The 19,611-nt window shown below is 43.3% G+C and overlaps 1 protein-coding gene across 4 annotated transcripts in view; it reads right to left on the bottom strand.

The window, feature by feature from the left end:
- Nucleotides 1-19,611, bottom strand: part of TMEM108 (transmembrane protein 108) — a 167,346-nt gene that overhangs the window by 14,190 nt on the left and 133,545 nt on the right. Inside the window, exon 1 of one of the 4 annotated variants that reach the window (XM_037383331.1) lies at nt 3,974-4,292. The exons of the other annotated variants lie outside the window; for them this stretch is intronic. Coding sequence (XP_037239228.1) covers nt 3,974-3,986 — 13 coding nt within the window. The 5' untranslated portion in view covers nt 3,987-4,292. Of the gene's footprint in view, nt 1-3,973; nt 4,293-19,611 lie in introns of those variants that run through there. 4 annotated transcript variants of the gene reach the window in all.

Below are 19,611 nucleotides of genomic sequence, written 5' to 3' on the forward strand. Positions count from 1 at the left end.
TTCATGCCAAGACAAGTTGCTGCCACCAAACAAATTCAAAGAGGAAAGGATGACAATTTATTTTGGATTTGGTGTGTGAAGATAATGTTTCAGGATACTTTAGGCCTGCTGTTCTGAGCACACAAGATGAAGTGCATTGGCAGGTCTTATGAGATACTAGATTATGATGATTGTAATGCCTGCTAAAGTTTTTGGATGTTCTTTGTGTAACTAATTTCTCTCACAGCTCACATGCAGAAAAAACATCTCTATTGTGTTAATATTCTTCTCCAGGATATTCCTTAAGGAATAAGGAAGTTGTCAGCTTTTCTGCATATTGTGCCCTGGGGTTAGAAACCCTGATCTTTGACTAAAAACCTACCTAATATCCATCTCCACTTCCTGAAATACTGGTAAATCAGAAGCTTGCTGCTGTAAAGATTTACAATCTCTCTGGGGCAGTCTGTTGCGGTAGCAGGTCAGCACACATCAGGCATGGGAAGCCAGATGCATTTAGTTAGTACCTTTAAGTGACTTGTAAAGTATGAATAATTATTCAAAGGAAATACTACATCAGAAGTAATTTATCTGACAATAAACAATAACCCCCATGACATTTGGCTGTCTCAGGCTGTGGCAGTCAGGTTTTGCTCCTCTGCTAGACTCCGTTTAACAGCCTCTGCAAAGCCACCATGGCCCCCTAAGCTACAGCTTCTTAGGATTTTCTTTTACTGCCTGAATGTACCACTAACTCCTTCAGTGACAACCAGAGCTAATCTGTGCCCCTGACTACTGAAAAAACATTCAGTTTAGTAGATTATTGTAAAAATAGCCAGTGCTCTATATTTAGGAAGAACCAGCTGATAATAAGAACTTCACAGTGGGCTTTTGCTGGTCCTTTTAAGTAGAATTAATTTGCTTTATAACTGTTCAACAGCCAACTTGAAAGCAAAAGTAAAGCTGGAATTGGTATTTTCACATGCTCTGCATCATCACCTAAGCATGCTCTGGCTGGAATTGCGGTGATCCGGAGTGCCCAGAGCTCCTGCTTGCTTTTCTATCACTTGAGGATATGCAGTGTCTTACAAAGTGGGACCCTTATTGAGGTCCCTGATATTAGACTGCCCTTTTGGCAATTTTGGCTTAAGCCTAGGAAAATGATATTCTGAATTTCTCTATTAAGGTGCAGGAGGCATTTGTCACAGAAATTAACTTCACCAGCTCCAGATTTCTTCCCTTCCCAGTCTCTGTCTCTGCTTCACAAATGCATCTGCACTGAGAAAAGGGCCACGGTGCATATGACACCAATCATCCCCCAGTGCCTTAGCTTACCCTCCATCAGACTACCACTGAAAGGAAACCTTCTGGTTGCTATCAAGTTGTCACGGCCAAAGTTTTGATATCCCAGGTGAGATGGTACATTGCAGATGCTCTTGGTTAGTTCAAAGCACAGTCCTGCAGCTCTTTGCGGAAATCCTTCAGTTTTGGCTGCCTAAGACTCTTGGGATTCATGTTACTTAAGAGCGTAAGCCCCTTGGGTAAGGACTAGCATAATGGTATACAGACTAATGTAAGCTCATTATAGCAAATAATAATAATAAATTATATTTTCAAAGGTCAGTTCACACCATTAAGTTTTTTCATAAGGGGCCATTTCTACAGTATAGATGCTCAGGCTGAGAAGGGGTCAAACTGGTTTGGCTTTTAAATGCTGTGTGTCAATTTCCCGCTTTTGGAGTCTAATTTTATGACTACATTAAAACCATTCAACCCTAATGAGGCGGCTGATTGACCTGACATCTCTGTGGTGTGAACTGTGTCATCCTGTGGTCTTGCATAGTGCACCAAGAAGGGAATATTAAGTACAAAATGAATTAACTCAAGGATGAAGCACAGCAGAGTGACAGCAGAGTGTACGCAGAGGGTACTGATGTGCATTTAGCCATAAAAACTCCTTCCTGACAACACGGTGTAATGGTTCAAATCTCAACAGGATCTCCCTGCAGTGCTTCTTCCCACGGTACACTCACATGAGGAGTCCAGAAATGGTGTGTGCAGTTGTTTAGGTGAAGAAAATTAAGGAGCTTCTTTACAGCAACGTTTTAAAAGACCACAGCTGATGTCCTCAGGAAATCTCAGTAAAGTCGGGGAGAGAAGTATTTTGCTTTCCCAGACTATGAAATCTGCAGGGTCGTACTGTTTGGGAACTTCCTCATGGCCCTTCTATTTGCAAGCAGGAAGCAGAACTGCCTCCCTTCAAACCAGAAAAACAAAGCACTTCAGGCCCCTGATGTTCTTTGTTTTATCTCAGGACCTCAGCAGCCCTCGCTAGGAGCCAGTGTCCTGCCACAGGACAACGTTAAAAGGCTTAATTTAGGAGTGAATACCACCTGGTGCTGCACGGGACACTTCATGGGCACTTCGAGAACAGCCTTTTTGCATGACATGGCAGAGCTGGCATGCGGCTGTCTAGTCAGCTCACGCGTTCAGCCTCCCCAGGGCAACCCCTTTAAACAACACAAACTTACGTAACTTCTGATCTAAAGCCCGTGGAAAGGTTCCCAATGACTTTAGCGGGCTTTGGACCAAGTCCTAATTGCTGGAGATACAGTGGAAACTTTTGAGCTTCACATCACATTTTCTACAGTGCTGGAATACGCACAATGAGCTCAGTCTGGTATTTGACCCCTTCTAGCCTCTGCTACCTCGGACCTTGCAGCAAGACAAACAGAGCCACCCTGAGCAGTACTTGGCAAACATTTTTGCTCTAGGAAGTCAGGAAGAGCTTTTTGTGCAGAGAACTACTGCTGGACTCATTATTTCGGACTGCCATGGGCAAGGGAAGCAAAGGGAGCCATCCTACAAAGGACCCATTATCTACGGACGCAGGGCTTGGGTGCACATGGGCAGCGTATGGGCTGCTGAAGCCTCTCTATGCTTCTAACAGTCTTGACTTAATAATGGTGAGAGAAGGTTGTGGAAAACATGTTCAAAGCAACAGCAATGTTATTGTTGTAACGAAAGCTTCCTTCATGACACTATTAACTTCTCATGTGTCTCTCAGCAAACCTAAAACATTACAGGAAGCAAAATGAATCTTTAATAGATGGAAACTGTGCATTAAGTATATATTATTACTTTTGTTATGGACATTTCTTTGTAATCTCCCAAAGCAATATCATTTTCACTCATAATAAAGCAGTCTTTGTATAAAGAGTTAAGCAAATATCATCTCCATGATTGGTGGCAGAACTGAGGGAAGAAAAAGTAGGTTACTCTGCACAGAAAATTTCTCTTCCATGCCTATCAGTGGCTGTCATGCCAGAACTCCCAGATATTAACTTACAAGTTATTGTCCGTTTTCCCTTTTAAGTATTAAACAGGGTGATCAACTCCAACTTGAAAACAACAAGCTGTTTGGTAAAATGCAGGGAGCGAGACACACAGAGTAACAGCTCTATTTGCAATAACAAAAACCAGCACCAGCAGCAGCTCTGGAAATCACATGTACAAACACAAATTAAGCAGTACTCGCTGACACTCCCTGTGCAACAACAGTAACGGTAGCTACAGTTTTCATGTGGCAAGATGCCCTGGTCCTTTAACAATATAAAAACATTGCAGAACACTATTATTGCCTCTAAGATGCACTTCCATCAAAGACTTTGAGAGAGTGAGCTTGTAAATCAAAATTCCTTTCTGGTCCTCCAGGGAGTTAAACAATGGGTGATAGAAATAGGAGGACAGTGTCATGTAGTCACAGAGCAGGCAGCTCCCAATTCATTCTCACACTGCACTAGAGACTCACGGATACTGGGAATAGGTGCTTTAGAAATGCTTCATAACCCCTGTTCAGCTAAATATATACAGATATCTAAGCTGCTGAACCTTGTGAAAAGGCTTACTGACAATCTAGGACAACAGTAATTACTGAGAGGAGGGTAATAAAAAGAAAGAGCCTGAGTCTAGCTGCTTGTTCAAGATAATCACTTACCTGAAAATATCATTTGGACTTGTCAGCAGACATCCTCACCTGCTCACATCACACAGACTGGGAAGCTTCATCCCTCAATAGAAAAAGGAAAAATGCATCTTCTCCCTAATGAGGCAGCTGCACGCAGGAGTTGCTGTTATTGTTGGAACTGGTTTGGAGGAATGAGGACAGAGACAGCCCAGGCAGGCGTGTCTTGCAGGGCTGTGCAGCGAGAGGGCTTGCTCCTTTATGGAGTACCTTTGCAACTGCAAGGCAAGGTTACTTACTGAGCCAGTCCCCCTCTCTGCCAGCGGATCGAACGGCTGCTTGGTATTCCAGCTTGGTTACTCATCAAGTCCAGATACAGTTTGTCTGACACGGGTCTATTCAGATGCCAGAGGATTGCTGGCAGTTCTCGTTTTCTGGGAACAAAACAGCAACAAGCACCCCAGCTGCACGCCCTTGTGAGGCTGTTCAGTCCCTGTTTCAAGGCAGAGTACCCTCCCTCCAGTGCAGCGTTTAGCTTCCCATGTGTGGATAAATTTTACAGATCTACCTCCTGCTTCGGCATCTCCGCCAGATTTCCACTTTATTCAATTACCTCTAATGATACTAATATTCCTGTCAGAGGACAATATGGGGAATTAAACAGTGATCATCTTCTCTCCTTCTTCTTCCCTGGCATCAAAATGCATGTTCTGCATTTTATCTCTTCACCCCTCAGCAGTGAATGGGCAATTTCTACTTTGTAACCATAAAGACCACCACAGATCCTGTGATCTCTGAAGCCGTAATCCTACTTCCCTTCTTCCATTTCTTCTTCTCTCTGTTTCTCTCTTTCCCTCTGGCACACCTGGGTGTCTGGAAGAACACACTGCCTGAAAAGCACAAAAATGCGGCCAACTACCAATCCCTCAAAAGGCACAGGGAGATGGTAAGAGAGCAACAAGCTGGGAGCTTCTTGAGATCAGTGTAAGAATCCCCCAGGAGTCAGAGGGCAATCCCCGCTCTCCGTCTTTCATGCACAGACCCTGTTGTATCTAGGGGTGCCGCAACAGCCCAGGAAGTTTGTTACACGGGCTCTTCGCAAAATTAACTCCTAGTATTTTGCTAGAGGGAAAAACTAGTTCCTTCTTCTCTCTTGTCATACCAGGTGAGAAGACCCTCCTTTTTCCAGGTCCTAGATACAAGCATGCTGCAGCCAGACTTCTTTTTTGATGCTGTGGCCCAATCAGAAAAGAATGGTGCTGTGATGACAGGCTGGAGATTTGGCAGCACTAGCAGCTATGAGGCCTATGACAGTGACCCCAGTGCTGATTTTTGGGGACTGAAGTCCCTATCAGGAAGGCTAGGCAGATGCATATATGATATCACAAGTATATTTTACCCATAGTTATACAAACTCTGTTTTCACAGCCATGATCATTTCATGGAGGACATGGAAAGATGGAGTGAAAATAATAACCTTAGATGTGCTTTGCATTTTTGTGCTGTTGTGCTGATGCTCCTTCTCTCCCTTACTGTTTCCAGTCTGAAGGTTTTTCTAAGTAAAGATATCCAGTGCATTATATATTTAAAAAAAAGGTCCTTACAAATAGCTTGTTTAGCAGTTTCTAGAACTCAGGGCTGATTAAGAGCTTGCTGCTGAAACAATGATTTAGCATGAAGCTGCAGCTGGCGTAACAAGAGAACCATGCCACATATTTTAACCTTTGCTGGAGGATTTGACACATCTGTAAGTAGTAACTCACCACAGATTTCTTCCCTGTGTGCTGTCATGGATGGAAACATATAGCTCAAAACTGCAGAGACTGTTGTTTGGAATTTCAGATGAAAACTCTTCATAAGGACAGAGGCTCTGTGCATTCCCTTGTCCAAAACCACATGGAACAAACCAAAAATAATTTTAAAAGCACACGAGTGTTCCTTAGTCTGACAGCTCCCCCCTTGCACAAAGCTTGTCCAGCCCCAGCTTTGCAAACGCACATCCCTTCCTTTCCAGCCTTTACTTGGCAGCAGTTTTTGTTGGCAGGATGCTGTTGCCAAGGGAGACAGAAAGGATGTGCAGCTGGCTTTTCTTTCACCTGCACTTAGTGTTGCTGATCCTATTTATGTTACTGCAGAACCTTTGGCTTCTAAAAGACCTACCATCAATGTCACTGGACCTTCTGAAGAGTTTTGACAATGACACAAACAGCTGTGGCCTCTGATGGAAAGCTTAAAATAGGATCTTGCCAAAGAGAGGATGGAGTTGGTGTCCAGATGCTGACTCAAGCAAGGGTATCTGTTTCACAAGCAGCAATAAGAAGGTGGAAAGAAGGATTCAAAGCCATCTTAAAAAGGTTTCTGACAACTCCCCAAAACAGTGAGTAACTTCAGATATGTAAAAGTTACATGCTTTGTCTAAGGCAGCCGTGGCTCTGGCAGGCAATTCACCCCGTCCACAGGCTGACCCCAGAGAGGCTCCTCGCTTGCCCTTAGCAAAAGAGGTCACATAGAGGATGATGAGCTTTAACGAGATGTCCAGCTTTCAGCTGATGAAAATTAGGTGAGATGAATCCCACTTTATATCCCTCTATCTATTTACATGGCATCATCATAAAGCAAACCAAGGATTTTAGTACAGTAAAGGTATTAAATCAAAGTGATGTTTGAAAAGGTGAAAAGTAGTCTCTGTATTACAATACCTTCCAGGAGAGGAAACCCTACTGCTCTGGACGTTCAGAATCAGTTTCTACAGAACACCAAACAACGAGCCATAGAGAGCAACGCTTCATTGGCATGAAGAGTGGACTAGAGCAGGGCCTGGCAGCCTTTCCATGGTAATGCATTAGGAAGCATTTTTCCTTCCCATATTAGAGGGTAAGTGGGCAAGCATAATTCAGCTGAATCTAGGAGCTGCTGCCTCTCAAAGAAACAGCACACTACCAATCAGCTGCGCCTGACCCCTGCAAGGCAAGACGTTTGGTGCCTGCTGAACTGGAAAGCGGCAGATAGTGTGAGGAAGTAGGAGCCACTTACTCATGCAAAATCCTTTTTCCAAAAAAGCACAGCTCCTAGACCTGCTGCACTATTTTCAAAATTCTCCCACTTGCAGCTGAAGGTAACCAAGTCAGAAGCTTTTGATTCCAGCACATGATGTGTCTTCCAAACCTAATTTCTTCAGCACCAAGCCCCCAGCTCTAAGTAATTTACACCAACATACCTATTAATCAAGGACGCTTATTTGAGGTTCAGGATACTCCTTCATTACAGCATAGTCATTTTTAGCTTGTCTTTTCTAAGGAAACATTTCTAGAGGCAGGTTGTCTATCCCTCTGTCTCTCCCAGTAACTTCTGATCCATGGCTGATTTCAAATATTTTAACACACTGTATGACAACTGGTGAGGAGACAGAGCAGTGTGTCCTACTCATGGATCCCTCTGCTTCGACAATGCAGACCTTTTTTTCTCTACTTTGCAAAAGCTGTTCTTAAATTCTCCAGCTGCAGGTACAGAAATGTTGATACAGCAGCCAGAAGGGATGTTATAGTTATGCATAGGCTGACTAACTTCTACAAAACCTGAAGGTATTTCAGTCATTTCATCTGTTCACTCTAAGTAATTTGGATGATTTATTACCTATGTCCCCTTCAAACACATTCTTATCTCCAAGTGCCTGGTTATCCTTGTGCTTGATCTCCAATGAGAGCTTGTAATGAGGAACTTGCACCAATTTGTTAATGTGAGCAGGTAACACACAATTAGAAAGTAACTGTTACATTTACCTACAGGAAAGCTTTACCATTTTTTTGACCATTGCCCAGTTGAAGGAAAAGGGACACTGTGCCTCAGAGCGTGTAAATGGGCAGCAGAGGCTTGTGCAGTTATTCACGTCCCAGTTTACCATCTGGGCAAATCAGAAACAAACCAGGTCAGGATCAAGGGAGTCAGCATTTCCAGTATGGGGACTATCTACTGGTTTGGGGGTACAAAGGGTCAGAAATGGCAATAATTCCCAAGGTGGACTTGGGGTACAAAAGGCAGCGACAATTTCCACATCCAGATTTTCCCCTGTGAGCACAGCCCGAGGATGTAAGGTTACACATGAATCAGCCAGAAAGGCTGTAATGTGCTGCTCTTATTATCTGCTGGATTATAGAGGGCTAGCAAAGCCTCTGGAGTGGATGTGAGGTTGCTAGGGAAAGAAGTGAGCTGTTATTTTTCATTTCTGCTCATCCTTCCTACAAACTAGCAACAGCTTTCTTTTGGCTTCTGGAACAGAAGTTTGTATTGCCTCTTAGCTGTCTTGAGGTGAACCTGGCTTCAGCTAAGGGTGATTCCGGAATAACCTGGAAGTTCATCATGGCCCAGCTGCACTGAGCCACGTGGGTGCTCCATGAGCTGCTCTTCCAGGAAGTCTGCTAATGGCCTGAGGGGGGAAGCCCTCCACAGCCTGCAAAAAATGGAGATGCATGCCTGAAACTCAGGAGTTTCAGGGGTGCATGTTGCATTATGATGTACAAGCATAAAAGGGAAAGACCAAATTCCCTTCTTGAACATATCAGCTGCTCATTGCAGAGATGAAGAAAGGGGGCTTTGCTCCATTAGGTGAATTGCAGGATTGCACAGGTACGAAGATACGGATTTTTTGCCATCCTTTGAAGGAATGATAGTCCAACGTGATGTAGTAAATCGTATGCTCTTGTAAGTAAGGTCACAGCAGTAGCTGGATATAATTTCTGCTAATGAGAGCAGGACTCTGCTGCTTATATTTCACTCAGTGTTACTGCTCCTGAATTAGATTCGAGAGGTGGAGATATGCAATATCATACACAAAGAACATAAGGGTGAGATGACATGGTGATACAGTGTACTTGATTAGTCAGGGGATCAGGAATTCAAGTGGAAATACGTATGGAGTTAGGAACAGGATCTCACTTTATAAAAATATGCTCTATCAACTCTGCAGTTCATTCATGTCTGCAATTCGTATTTCCTATTCACCATGAATGCAGTTACAAAACAAAGTAAAACGTTTCACCTTTCTGTGTGGATGGTCTCTTTCGACAAGCACATTTGCATTTTTTTAAAAACAATTCACTACCAATATGTATGTGCTACTTCGGAATGTTACTTTGAACATGTGTTGGTCTTGTCTTTTGACAGGAACACGTTGCATATCTGAAATATCATTTACATTCAATGGTTTAAATGTTCACAGTGGTCTCAGGTCATTAGAGTTTCATCCTGCCTTAAATGTGACAGGCTGGTGCTGTCATATGCGCTTCTTCACACCATCAACATAGAGTCACTGTTTGGAATAATAGTAATAATAATGAGCATAGCCCCTATCACACCATAATTTGCTCAGTACTTTACAAGTAAGATATTCTGTCTCCTTTCTGGTTAAAACTGCCTCTATTTATATTCAGGAGAGAATCTACTTCACCCATTCCTGAAATGTCATCACCTCCACAATTTTATTTTGGAAGGAAATTGGGCTGACAACCCTAACAACTTCTGATTATTCACAGAACAGCCCTTGTGAAGAGATTAAATGTACCAGCGTTTCCATGTTGCCCTGTCAGCACACAGCCCTTCAGGGATCTTCTCTTGATGTGAAATTTAGCTCAGCCCCAATGTTCATTCATCCTTGACTTCTGTTTTGTTAATACCAGTTATGCTGTTGGTGATATGACGTGGACATCTTATCTCTCTCCTTCCCCCTCCAGCAACCACGCTGGAAGCCTCATTTATTTTCAGTCAGGCTATTACATAGTTCCCAAGGCGTGGTACTTACTCTTCAGCTCTTGCTGATGGGGGGTGGACCCAGCGGGCAAACCAGAGAGCAGCTGCTCTCCTACCTCTCCCCTGCACCATCTCCCCTCCAGGAGCAGAGCATCTGTGCAGTGTTGCACAGCAACCCTGGATGGCTACCAAGAGAGCACCCAGTGCTCAGACACCTCTGCCTTTACAGCAAATGTACAGCCTGGGTGTCCTGTGCTGAGAAAGCATCACAGCAGCAAAGTCCTGAGGTGCTTGTCCTAATACTTTGCTGTGTGATCTGTCTCTAGCCCTGTGATCAGACTGCTCTGCTTTTGAAAGCTATTGATTTTTATTTTTTTTCTGGTGGCAGTGCAGGAACGTCAGCCATGTATCAGGAACATTCAATTTTTGGTAGTTTCAGTGCCTACCTCAGTGGTAGCACCTGGCTTCACTGCACTGCCCTTAATATGTCTGACTGCCTGGGTCCCAGGGAGGGCTTGAGACTTCCTGATGCATCGGCAACAAACTAAACACAGCTGTGGGTTCCCTCCTCAGAAACGATGCAAGTGCAAACATACCCAGTGGTGCATTTGGAAAGACAAATTCATCTCTGAAATAGCTAATAACATGTTTTTACTGCTTACACTGCCCTGATCCAGGCTTTCCTTGGCCTGGACTTAATTTATTAATATACAAAACATAACCTTGAAACTAGGGCACAGCAGAGCTAACGACAAACATAGAACTTTCCTGTTCAAGCACTCTGAATGAACTACGGATAAACATCACTCTGGGTCCTCAACAGACAGATGCTGGAGGAGCTGTGTGGCAGTCATATGTTACATTCCCATGAAATGCAATGATAGTACTGACGTAAGTGTCTTGTCATGCTTTTGCCTTATTACTTTTCCCCTTTCTCTCTTTTTAAGCATTCTCAGCTGTCATTGCACCCAAGCAGTAAAATTATTCCCACAGTAAAGTGCAATATCGTAAAGCAATTCTGTTTGGAGACAGAGCACTAAGTGTGGCATATCAGCCTTAAAGCTGCAGAAGAACATTAGTCTTTGCATTAATGTTAACTACCACGGCTAAGAGAATATATTAGCAACAGCCTTAGTAAAGGTCAGGACACCAAGAGGAAGGAATACCAAGAAGCATTACAGAAAGGACATAATTTTAAGATAAAGTGCTGAGTTTCAGCCCCATTCGATGTGAGTTGAAAGGACTGGGTGGAAATAAATAACGGAAGGCTTGCTTGAGGGACCAATTTCAGGACCATTGATAGCAGTGCCAGAAAAAGTCCACCGGGACAGATGGTGGCTTCTGCTGCACCGATGTAAATCCAGGACGACCCCTCTCCAATTAGTAAGATTATTCAGCATACAAATGACTCTGAGAGGAGAACACAGGAACTAAAGGAACCAGCAGAGGTGAAACAAGGTTGGGAGCTGAAGGCCTATGACCAAATGAAAAGTACATAATCTGAAGTTTAATGGCAATTAAGAACTGGAAGGAGTAGTCAAAGGAGTGGAGAGGTTCGCCTTTTGTTCTGTTTAAATCTGGGTACTGGGTGGGCCACCTGAACCCATCATGGCAGCTCAGCTCAATTAATGCTTGGGTGCCTAATTCCCCTTTTCCTGGTTTGTTGGAAATTAGTGTTTCAGCCAAACAGGAGATTTAAATAAAACTCAAGTACTTGCCTACCAAAGATGCGGAAAACAGCTGCTTGGCCCAAGATTATTTGCAAACCATAACTTGTATATAGTAGCTAAAAATGAGTTATCTGACATGAACCAAGGTTAGTGGCAGAAATGCCTAAGGTAACAAGAAACCCGCCTAAGGTTATGTTTTGATGCAGTCAGAATCTGACTTCTAGGTTTTGGCCCTGCCTCAGCAAGGCCCTGGAGTGAGAGCCGCTTCCATCTGATGTCAGTGCCGTCACCATCACACATGATCAACACTTTACTGAACCGGGACCAGGGCGGGAGCAGGCCGATGAAGCAGAGGGAGCAGCAAAATCAACACGAACCTCTGCTGTTACAGGCCTAAACCAGAGAAGATTTTTGAGAGGATGTACAGCATGCAGTTCTTTATGCAGCTACTTTACTCTCCCATTCTGCTGTGTTATTTAGTGTATGTTTATTCAAAAGTGTCCCTGCTGGGAGCTGCTCCTGCATGCTCATTCACTGTCAATTACAGTGCCAGAAACACAGCAGCACCTACAGCAACATTTCTATTGCATTGCAACTATTTCCTTAAGATGACCTTGGGGCAGAGATATTTACCAGGAGAGAAATAAAACAAAAAGAGGAAAAAATGACACAGCAACAGTTTGCAACAATTTGTGAAGGTGGTGTGATTTGAGCTTGCACACAACAGGCAAACACTTTGTACTTGCTATGGCAATAAAAAGCACGTCTTACTCAGAACTCTGTGACAACTTCTGCCTCTGTGTAAATTAATACTTCCAATTAGTCCTGTTTTATTTCACATCCATCACAGGAGATTCACTGTTAGGGCTTTGAACAATACAAATCCATACACTGGTAATTATGAAAAAATACATTTAGCAAGACACAAATGTTTCATATTTATCAGCAGTGCCTTGGGCGCTTTACAGGGTTTTTTCTAACACATTTTTAACTTCTGCTGTCAGATTTCTCTTTGAGTGTAGTAACTAACTGGAGTCAAAGGTTGTATAACTTCACACTGGGCTCAGGCTTGGCTACTTAATTTTTCAGTATGCCTCTTGAAAAAATCATCTAGCTACCATGCATGCGTCCAAGGCAGTAACTGATCTCCCAAGCTACGTGGCATGCACCATGTAGGGGGAAAAAAATATCCAGACTTATTCCTTGAAATTACATCATATTACCTAACTTATCCAGTGCTGTTTCCAAACTTTCTCTCTCTTTATATGTAAAATCTTTGGCACATACTAAAAATATATGGGGAATAGTTTAGAAAGCACTGAAAAGATGGCAAAAGGGAAGAATGTACTTAGGGCTCTGACCAAAATTATGGTTCCCTAATAAGCCTATGGTTTTAAGAGACATATGACTGTCACAATAATTATTTAACTGGGCTAAAAATTTTCAGGTTTGGAGTCAGTCCAGATATGGTATTTCCAGAAGACAGGAGAAGGAGCAATATAAGGCTCAGCCCTGAACCAAAGCAGAGGAAGTTCTCATCTCTGCTTGCTCACTAGGGTCTTGGGTGCAGCTGGACACAAACACCTTTTCACCACTGCAGCAGCTGCTCTTGGCAAAGCATGATTAAAAAGTGAATATGAATACAACAATTTTTACAAGTTATTTTAAAAATCATCCCTGAAGATAAATATTTATTTTTTAAAATGAAACATGCGGAATTGTTGGAAAACAAAACAACTGACAGCAAGCTTTAATCAGAGCAGGAGATTTTCACTGATGCTTTATTGTCCAGTCACCTACAGAGTGCCTCTGGAGGCACAGGAAGATCACGACCTCACTCGACAAGGCCCTTCTGATATAAGAAGACTGTCTGCATAGCCCTGCATTATCTTAACAGCTCTATCTCACTGTCTAACGTAGACCTTGACGTGAGTGGGGGACAGGGCTGATGAAGGGGAAATGGTGTATTGGGAAAGTTCTGCCTCTTGGTTTCTGGAATGGCAGCAAGAGACGTGCTCAAGGGCAGGCTGAATCACTTTGCAGAGAGCTGCTCTGCTTCATCACTGCTTCAAAGGGAAATATTTGAAAACTCTATCTCTTTGTGGCTCCAGACAATGGTCTAGTGAGAAAGAGAGGGCATCATAAGCTCTGGGGCCAGGTATCACATGCAGATAGCATCAGGGTTTTCCTACTTGCTTCCATGCAGCCCATATGGGGACCATGGAGAAAAACCACAGGGGAATCTTAGCAGGGATGAAACCAGCAGGTTGCTGTAGAAATTATTCTTTTAAATCCTTTAAGTTTTAGTAAAGATGCAGATCTTTTTCTACAGCAGGCTAAAACTTGTCCTGTGTGATTCCACAGAGGCTTTTTAACTGTAGAGGGTGTTAACTTTTCCACAAGAGATGGAGCTGAAAAGCCTCAACCTCTCCAGGCACAAGGAAGGAGGGAGGGAGGGAGAAAGGGATGGAAGAAGCTCATTTGGCTTTTCCTGCAGCAGATGTGTGGGGTGAGCAGACCCCACCTAGCCCTTCATTTTCAGTTCCTGGCCCAGGCAACACACATGCTTGACCATCTCATAGGCACTTCAGAGCAACAGACCAGACCCTCAGCTCATACGAGTCACCCGGCCCTACCGAAAGCCCAAAAGCACTGCCAACTCGAGGCCATCCTGGGGCTGGCTCTGCACCTGGAAAGCTGCAAGGCCAAGCACACTCTATCGTTTCATGACATTTTCACAACACACTGAAAGCCAGCAGTGCAGAGCAACCCCTCCAAAGCTCCAGCCTCACCACGGTGGCACAGTTCATTAACAGAATCACGTCAATGTGGGCTTCTCCCTACACCTCCCTCCTGAGACAGTGCTGTTGAGCTACTAGCCTTAAACAAACACACTGATTGCAAGAGCGAGGAGGAAAGGGAGGACTGAAGGGGAAGGGAGAAACGGAATAATATTTTTAGATGGCATGAGAAAATAAACAATTGTAATCTCCATTTTAAAAAAAACGAATCACCCATTCATTCATTCACAGGAATGAATATGATCAAACTCATCCTCCATTGAATAAGCATTGCTGATGGAAGTTATGCAAATCCATTCCTAGCAGACTCCTGGTGGTGTACATTTACATGCCTTCCCGTTATGTGTATATGATTATGCTGAAGAGTCTTCTTGTCCAAAGATGAAATCTGTGGACTGAGAAGCCCTCCCTCCTGTGTACCCACAGGCAACAGGCACGCTACGGCAGTAGTTGCGGGGGAATAAGGCTGGGCATATCAGTGTTATTTCTAACTAACATATTATTTCTTGTTCATCTTTTTATCAATAAACAGATTAGAAAAAACCACAATATTTTATAGTTCATATCTAGGTTCCTCTTCCAGTAAACACATCACGGTCTTTCATTTGTCAGAAGTTAGAAAAAACTAGTGACACAGGCTGCCCAAGAAAGACAGTACCATGGATCAGATGGAGCATGCTGAGGTTGTCTAAGTGTCCACACAGCATGGTCTCCATTGGGACAGGAGATAAAAATTCAGACTTGCGAGGCTCCTTCTTAGTCTTTATTACAGACCCTGGGCAAAATTATCTCATATGGAGGCACCATCTTGACATGGCAAAACCTCTTACATGTATCCACGACACAGCTTATGAAGATAAAATCTATTTGAAAGGATGCCTGCTCACGCAAAGTGAAGCCGCAATCACGTTTGCTTAACTCTAAATGTGTGTTATGACAACCGAAGCTTAGCTCAGGTGTCAGGTTTGAGTGCTCTGACACCAATTCAGAAGAGGTAAAATATCTTGAAATGAGTGGATGAGAGCCCTGGTTGACACACTGACCTCAGCTAGACCCAGGGGGCCTTGCTGAGGCACATGGCTGTTGGACCAAGTAGAGAATAGCACTAAGAGATACCAGCGGATGGCTGGACCATTTGGGGAGGCTTCTTGAGATGGTTTAGGAGTAGAAAGACTTGATTTCTTAACTGCTGTTCCTCTGCTGTTTGCCTGATACAGCAGTGACAATCTGATAATGGGCACAGGCTGGGAAAATCCACTTTTTGTAAATATGCTATGGGTTTGAGGGGTTTTAACACACCTGTTCCCTTTAACCATTTACAGCTTACAGTGATTTTTCTTGGTTCAAGCAGCTTATTTGAAGATGAAGGGTCAGATTTGGTGGAATGTTATGGGGAATTTATGTGGAATTTCACACAAAGGCTCAGCTTGATAGAAACAAGAAGTTTCACCCAACAAAAAACCCAAGTCAAAGGCTAGTTCAAACCCACTGAATGGATTTACGTGACTGATCGCACATAACTTTGGTAAGATGTAGTTTATACTTGTGTTCTGGGTTTCTAAAAAATGAAAGTTTGTCTCTCTTTACTGTCACTAACATGTCAAGTCAAAGCCCGAAACTGACATGTAAATGGCACCATTAACTCTTTAACTACCACTCCCTGGAATGGGGAAGATATTAGAGAGACCCCTGCAGATAGCAGGCTTAGACCATTGGTATAAGGAAGGAAAAGATGAAGGAAGGACAAAAGAGATGCCTCAGGGAGTAGAGAGAAAGACAGAGGAAGGAAAAGGGGAACAGAGAAAAGCAGGCATAGAAAACGGTGGAGTACGCACATTTTCCTACCAAGCGACGCTGGATACAAGAAATATGTCCAGAATAATGTTACCTGCAAAAGTTAATTGCTATACATGACCAAACCCCTTTTCTGATCATTGCACAAATCTCCCATTGACATGGCCGAGATATTTACTCCATGCTGAATGCACATTATTTATACTTCAGCCCATGGGTTCGCATCAGAGCTGGAATGGGGCCTTTTGTGCAGAATAAATCTGACATTCCTCCTTTTGACCTCTGTCTAACATTCTAGGAAAAACAAATTTCTTCATGGATATGTACAAAATGTGCCAAGATGAGTTCTGCCCTCAGACTGGCATTTCAGTGGGGCTGTGCTGCTGTATTTCAAAGCAAAATTTGGCCTTCGACTCTAATTGCTCCCAACTCTAGAAACATTGAATTGATTTTCCTCAGACATGAACTGTTTTCTCCTTCATCACCGAGGTCTATAAAACAAGCCGAGTTCAAATTTCCTAGCGTCAGCTGTTCTTGAGTTATGAGGGCAGAGAAGCTGCAACCGGAACAAATAGGAATAGCTGGTTTCTCTTCACACCCACATATCATAAAGAAAAGCCATGCTGATTTTGCTGAGAGTTCTTGAAATATTCACCTTTAGGCTGAGGCCAAGCCTGAAAAGTACACTGCCACCCCCTGAGGAACTTTCTTAAGAAAATTAGAAACAAGTGGAAAACGGGGGTAAGCCTGGAAACAGAAATCAATCTGAAGCCATAACAGTGGTTTGTTTCCACAGGAGTAATCAGCAATCCCCATGCCTCCATCATAAATTAGCTTTGTAAGAGCCTCCATGCTCCTGAGTCGGACTGTGGCTTTCTTCTTTCCTAGAAGACATTTTTGTTCCTAGCATCAGATAATCACAGGCTGTTTAGGGTAAATTTAATCGGTTTCTTATGTATGTCTGGCAGACAGGAATCCTGCCATGAAGACTATCAGAAACATCTGCAAGACTTCACCCAGATCCTTGCTCACTGCCTGCTTTGGCAGCTCCCTCTTTCAAGTTCAGCCTTGCAGCCCAGAGTGCAGCCAGAAGCGTGTGAGCAGGACTCCACACTGCTGCTTGCAAAGCCCGCCCAGGGGTTTTATCATCATCATCCGATATATTTATGGCTTTCATGTTGAGACACATCAGTTGGATTTAGGGGTCCTCACTGCATTAGACATTGCAGAGACCTTGTAGTCATCCATCTGTTCTCCAATGAAAACTTGCATCCATGTATGTCTACTGCAGCTTTGAGAAAAGCAAAGTAGATTTTTAAAAATCTGAGCCACTGGAAACAAAAGCCCCAGCTCCAAATGCTCACAGTGGAGGGTTCAAGGAGGAATTTGCATTTGGTGCTTAAAAACTAACTTGCTTTGTTGTGGATAACACACACAGATGGACAAGAAAATCTGTTTTAATTCCAGTTGTCCCTTTTTCACTAAAAATTACTTGCACTTGAAAGCCTTCTGACGAGCCTAACTGCATGCACATCCTTAGCCAAAGGCAGTGGTTATGAAACACCACAGAAGTACCCCGTTTCACATGTCATTCGCTGGGACAGGGAATCTCTAGTACAGCATGCAGACACAGAGGACATCATGTGGGGCCACCACGTGAACACATGTTATTACTCAGTTGTCACACTGTCAAAAGCTGCAACTACTCACTGCTCTAGTGAGCCATGAATGACTTGCTTTGCTCCTCACCAAGCTCTCCTGGTAAATACAGAAATACTGAGACAGAAATGGCCGTACCTAGATCACCAGAAAGAGAGGATGCAGAGATGCTGAAATACATTTTTTATGGTGATCAAGAGCAAGTGCTGTGGGCAGCAGACAGCAGTTTCTCAAGGACCCAGATGCCTGCTCTGCCATTTTTGCTTCATGATTCTAAGACAAAAAGCCTGCATAGTCATCCTGTAGCATGATTCCCCATCAGTTTCAGTCTCACCTTGATGCTGTGATGATGATGAGGATATAACAAGATTCAAAGGGGAGCAGGATCTGCCTTTCCATGAGGCACCTGCGATGCACTGAACTCACATTAGCAGAGCCGAGGGCAGATTTGGACCCATTATCTTTTGGCTGTTTTGTGAAATCAAGTGTAATAGTGAAGCTGTTCTTTAGAAATGAGTTACAGGGTATGCACGTTTATGGGGCTTTGCTCCCCAAGGTGCATGCATGTAACTCCCATTTAGCTAAAGTGGCTGATGTGGGAATGCTGAGGACAAATTAATAGGAGGTTTACCACTCAGACTTTCCAAGAACACACAGCATTCTTATTTAACAATAATAGAATAATGGTATTTGTAAAGCATCTGCAACTCAGCATTCAGAACACCAGGGGAATTTGTTTAGAAAAACATTTCAAAGCCTGAAAACAATGGTGTAAAGCAATAGTAGCAACAATTTAAAGAAAAGCAGATACAATCTTGCCCAGGGACTTAGGGGAACGGGGATCAGGAAGCCTTTCTTTCTTTTCTTTTTTTTTTTTTAATATATATATTTTAAAAAGACATTTTTAAAGTGGGAAAACAAGATCAGATAGATTTTAGGAAGGAGCAGAAGAGACAGGCAGTCAGCAGGGCTGTGGGATCCTAGTAGAGAACACACAGGATCTGGTTGCACTGCATATGAAAGAAGTTACGTTTAGTGGGCAGGCGACCCTGTGTTTCTCGCTGCCTTTCCAATGGGCATGTGATGTAGTACAGGCTCAGCTGCCTGGGATGTGCATATGGAGTACCTCTATGTCCTGGCCAGGACTCAGCAGTCCTGCAGTGTGCTCTTGCTGTCTACACCGCAAAAATAAGAGTACAGGAATGATGTCTGCACCATAGGGAGTACCGATGCATCACCGTGAGCGCACGGTCAATTTGTTTTATGGATCCACTTCCTGAGCATGTAATTAATGAGTCCAGAAACTATAAACACCAAGCCTCAAACATGCCCTGTTGCATTGATAGACAAGTGACTGTGAAGAGCTAGGCTTGGATATCATGTGGATGTTTCCGTTTTTCTTCAAAAGGAACCTCAGAGGCTGCATGTAAAGGAACAGCAGGGAACACAAGGAAAGCCACCCAAGCCTTGACATCAGATGTGCTGCCCTGCCTGCCTCTGCCTTTTCAGGAGTTGCCAAAGGAACCTTCTTGTGAAGCTGCAGAATGGTTGTCTGCAACACCTCAGAGTAGAGGGACAGAGCCTGCTGTGTCCCATGATGTTCTGGCCTCCTCCTGCCCAAAGTGGGGCAGGACACAGCTGATCCAGCCTGCTTATGCCCCACTGTCCATGTAATGAATGGGGCAGGGGCTTAAATAAAGGGACTTACTATGGGATGCTGCAACCAGATGGCTTTTTAAAGATATAGTAATATAAATATATATATATAAAAACATGTAGCATGTTATATCATCAGTCTATCTACCTACTCCATATACGGTTTTATACCTATATATAGATACAGAAATAAACATAAACCGTATAATATACATACACACCATTTTAAGACACAAAGTTACAATAGTTCAAAACATTTGGTGCCAAATTTCACTGTTGCTTTGCACAGCCAGACATCCTCCACTTGACTCAATATACTTTGATTAAAATACCTGGTGGAGGGAGAGGT

Source organism: Falco rusticolus, chromosome 4 (assembly GCF_015220075.1).
Source record: "Falco rusticolus isolate bFalRus1 chromosome 4, bFalRus1.pri, whole genome shotgun sequence".
Taxonomy (NCBI): Eukaryota; Metazoa; Chordata; class Aves; order Falconiformes; family Falconidae; genus Falco; species Falco rusticolus.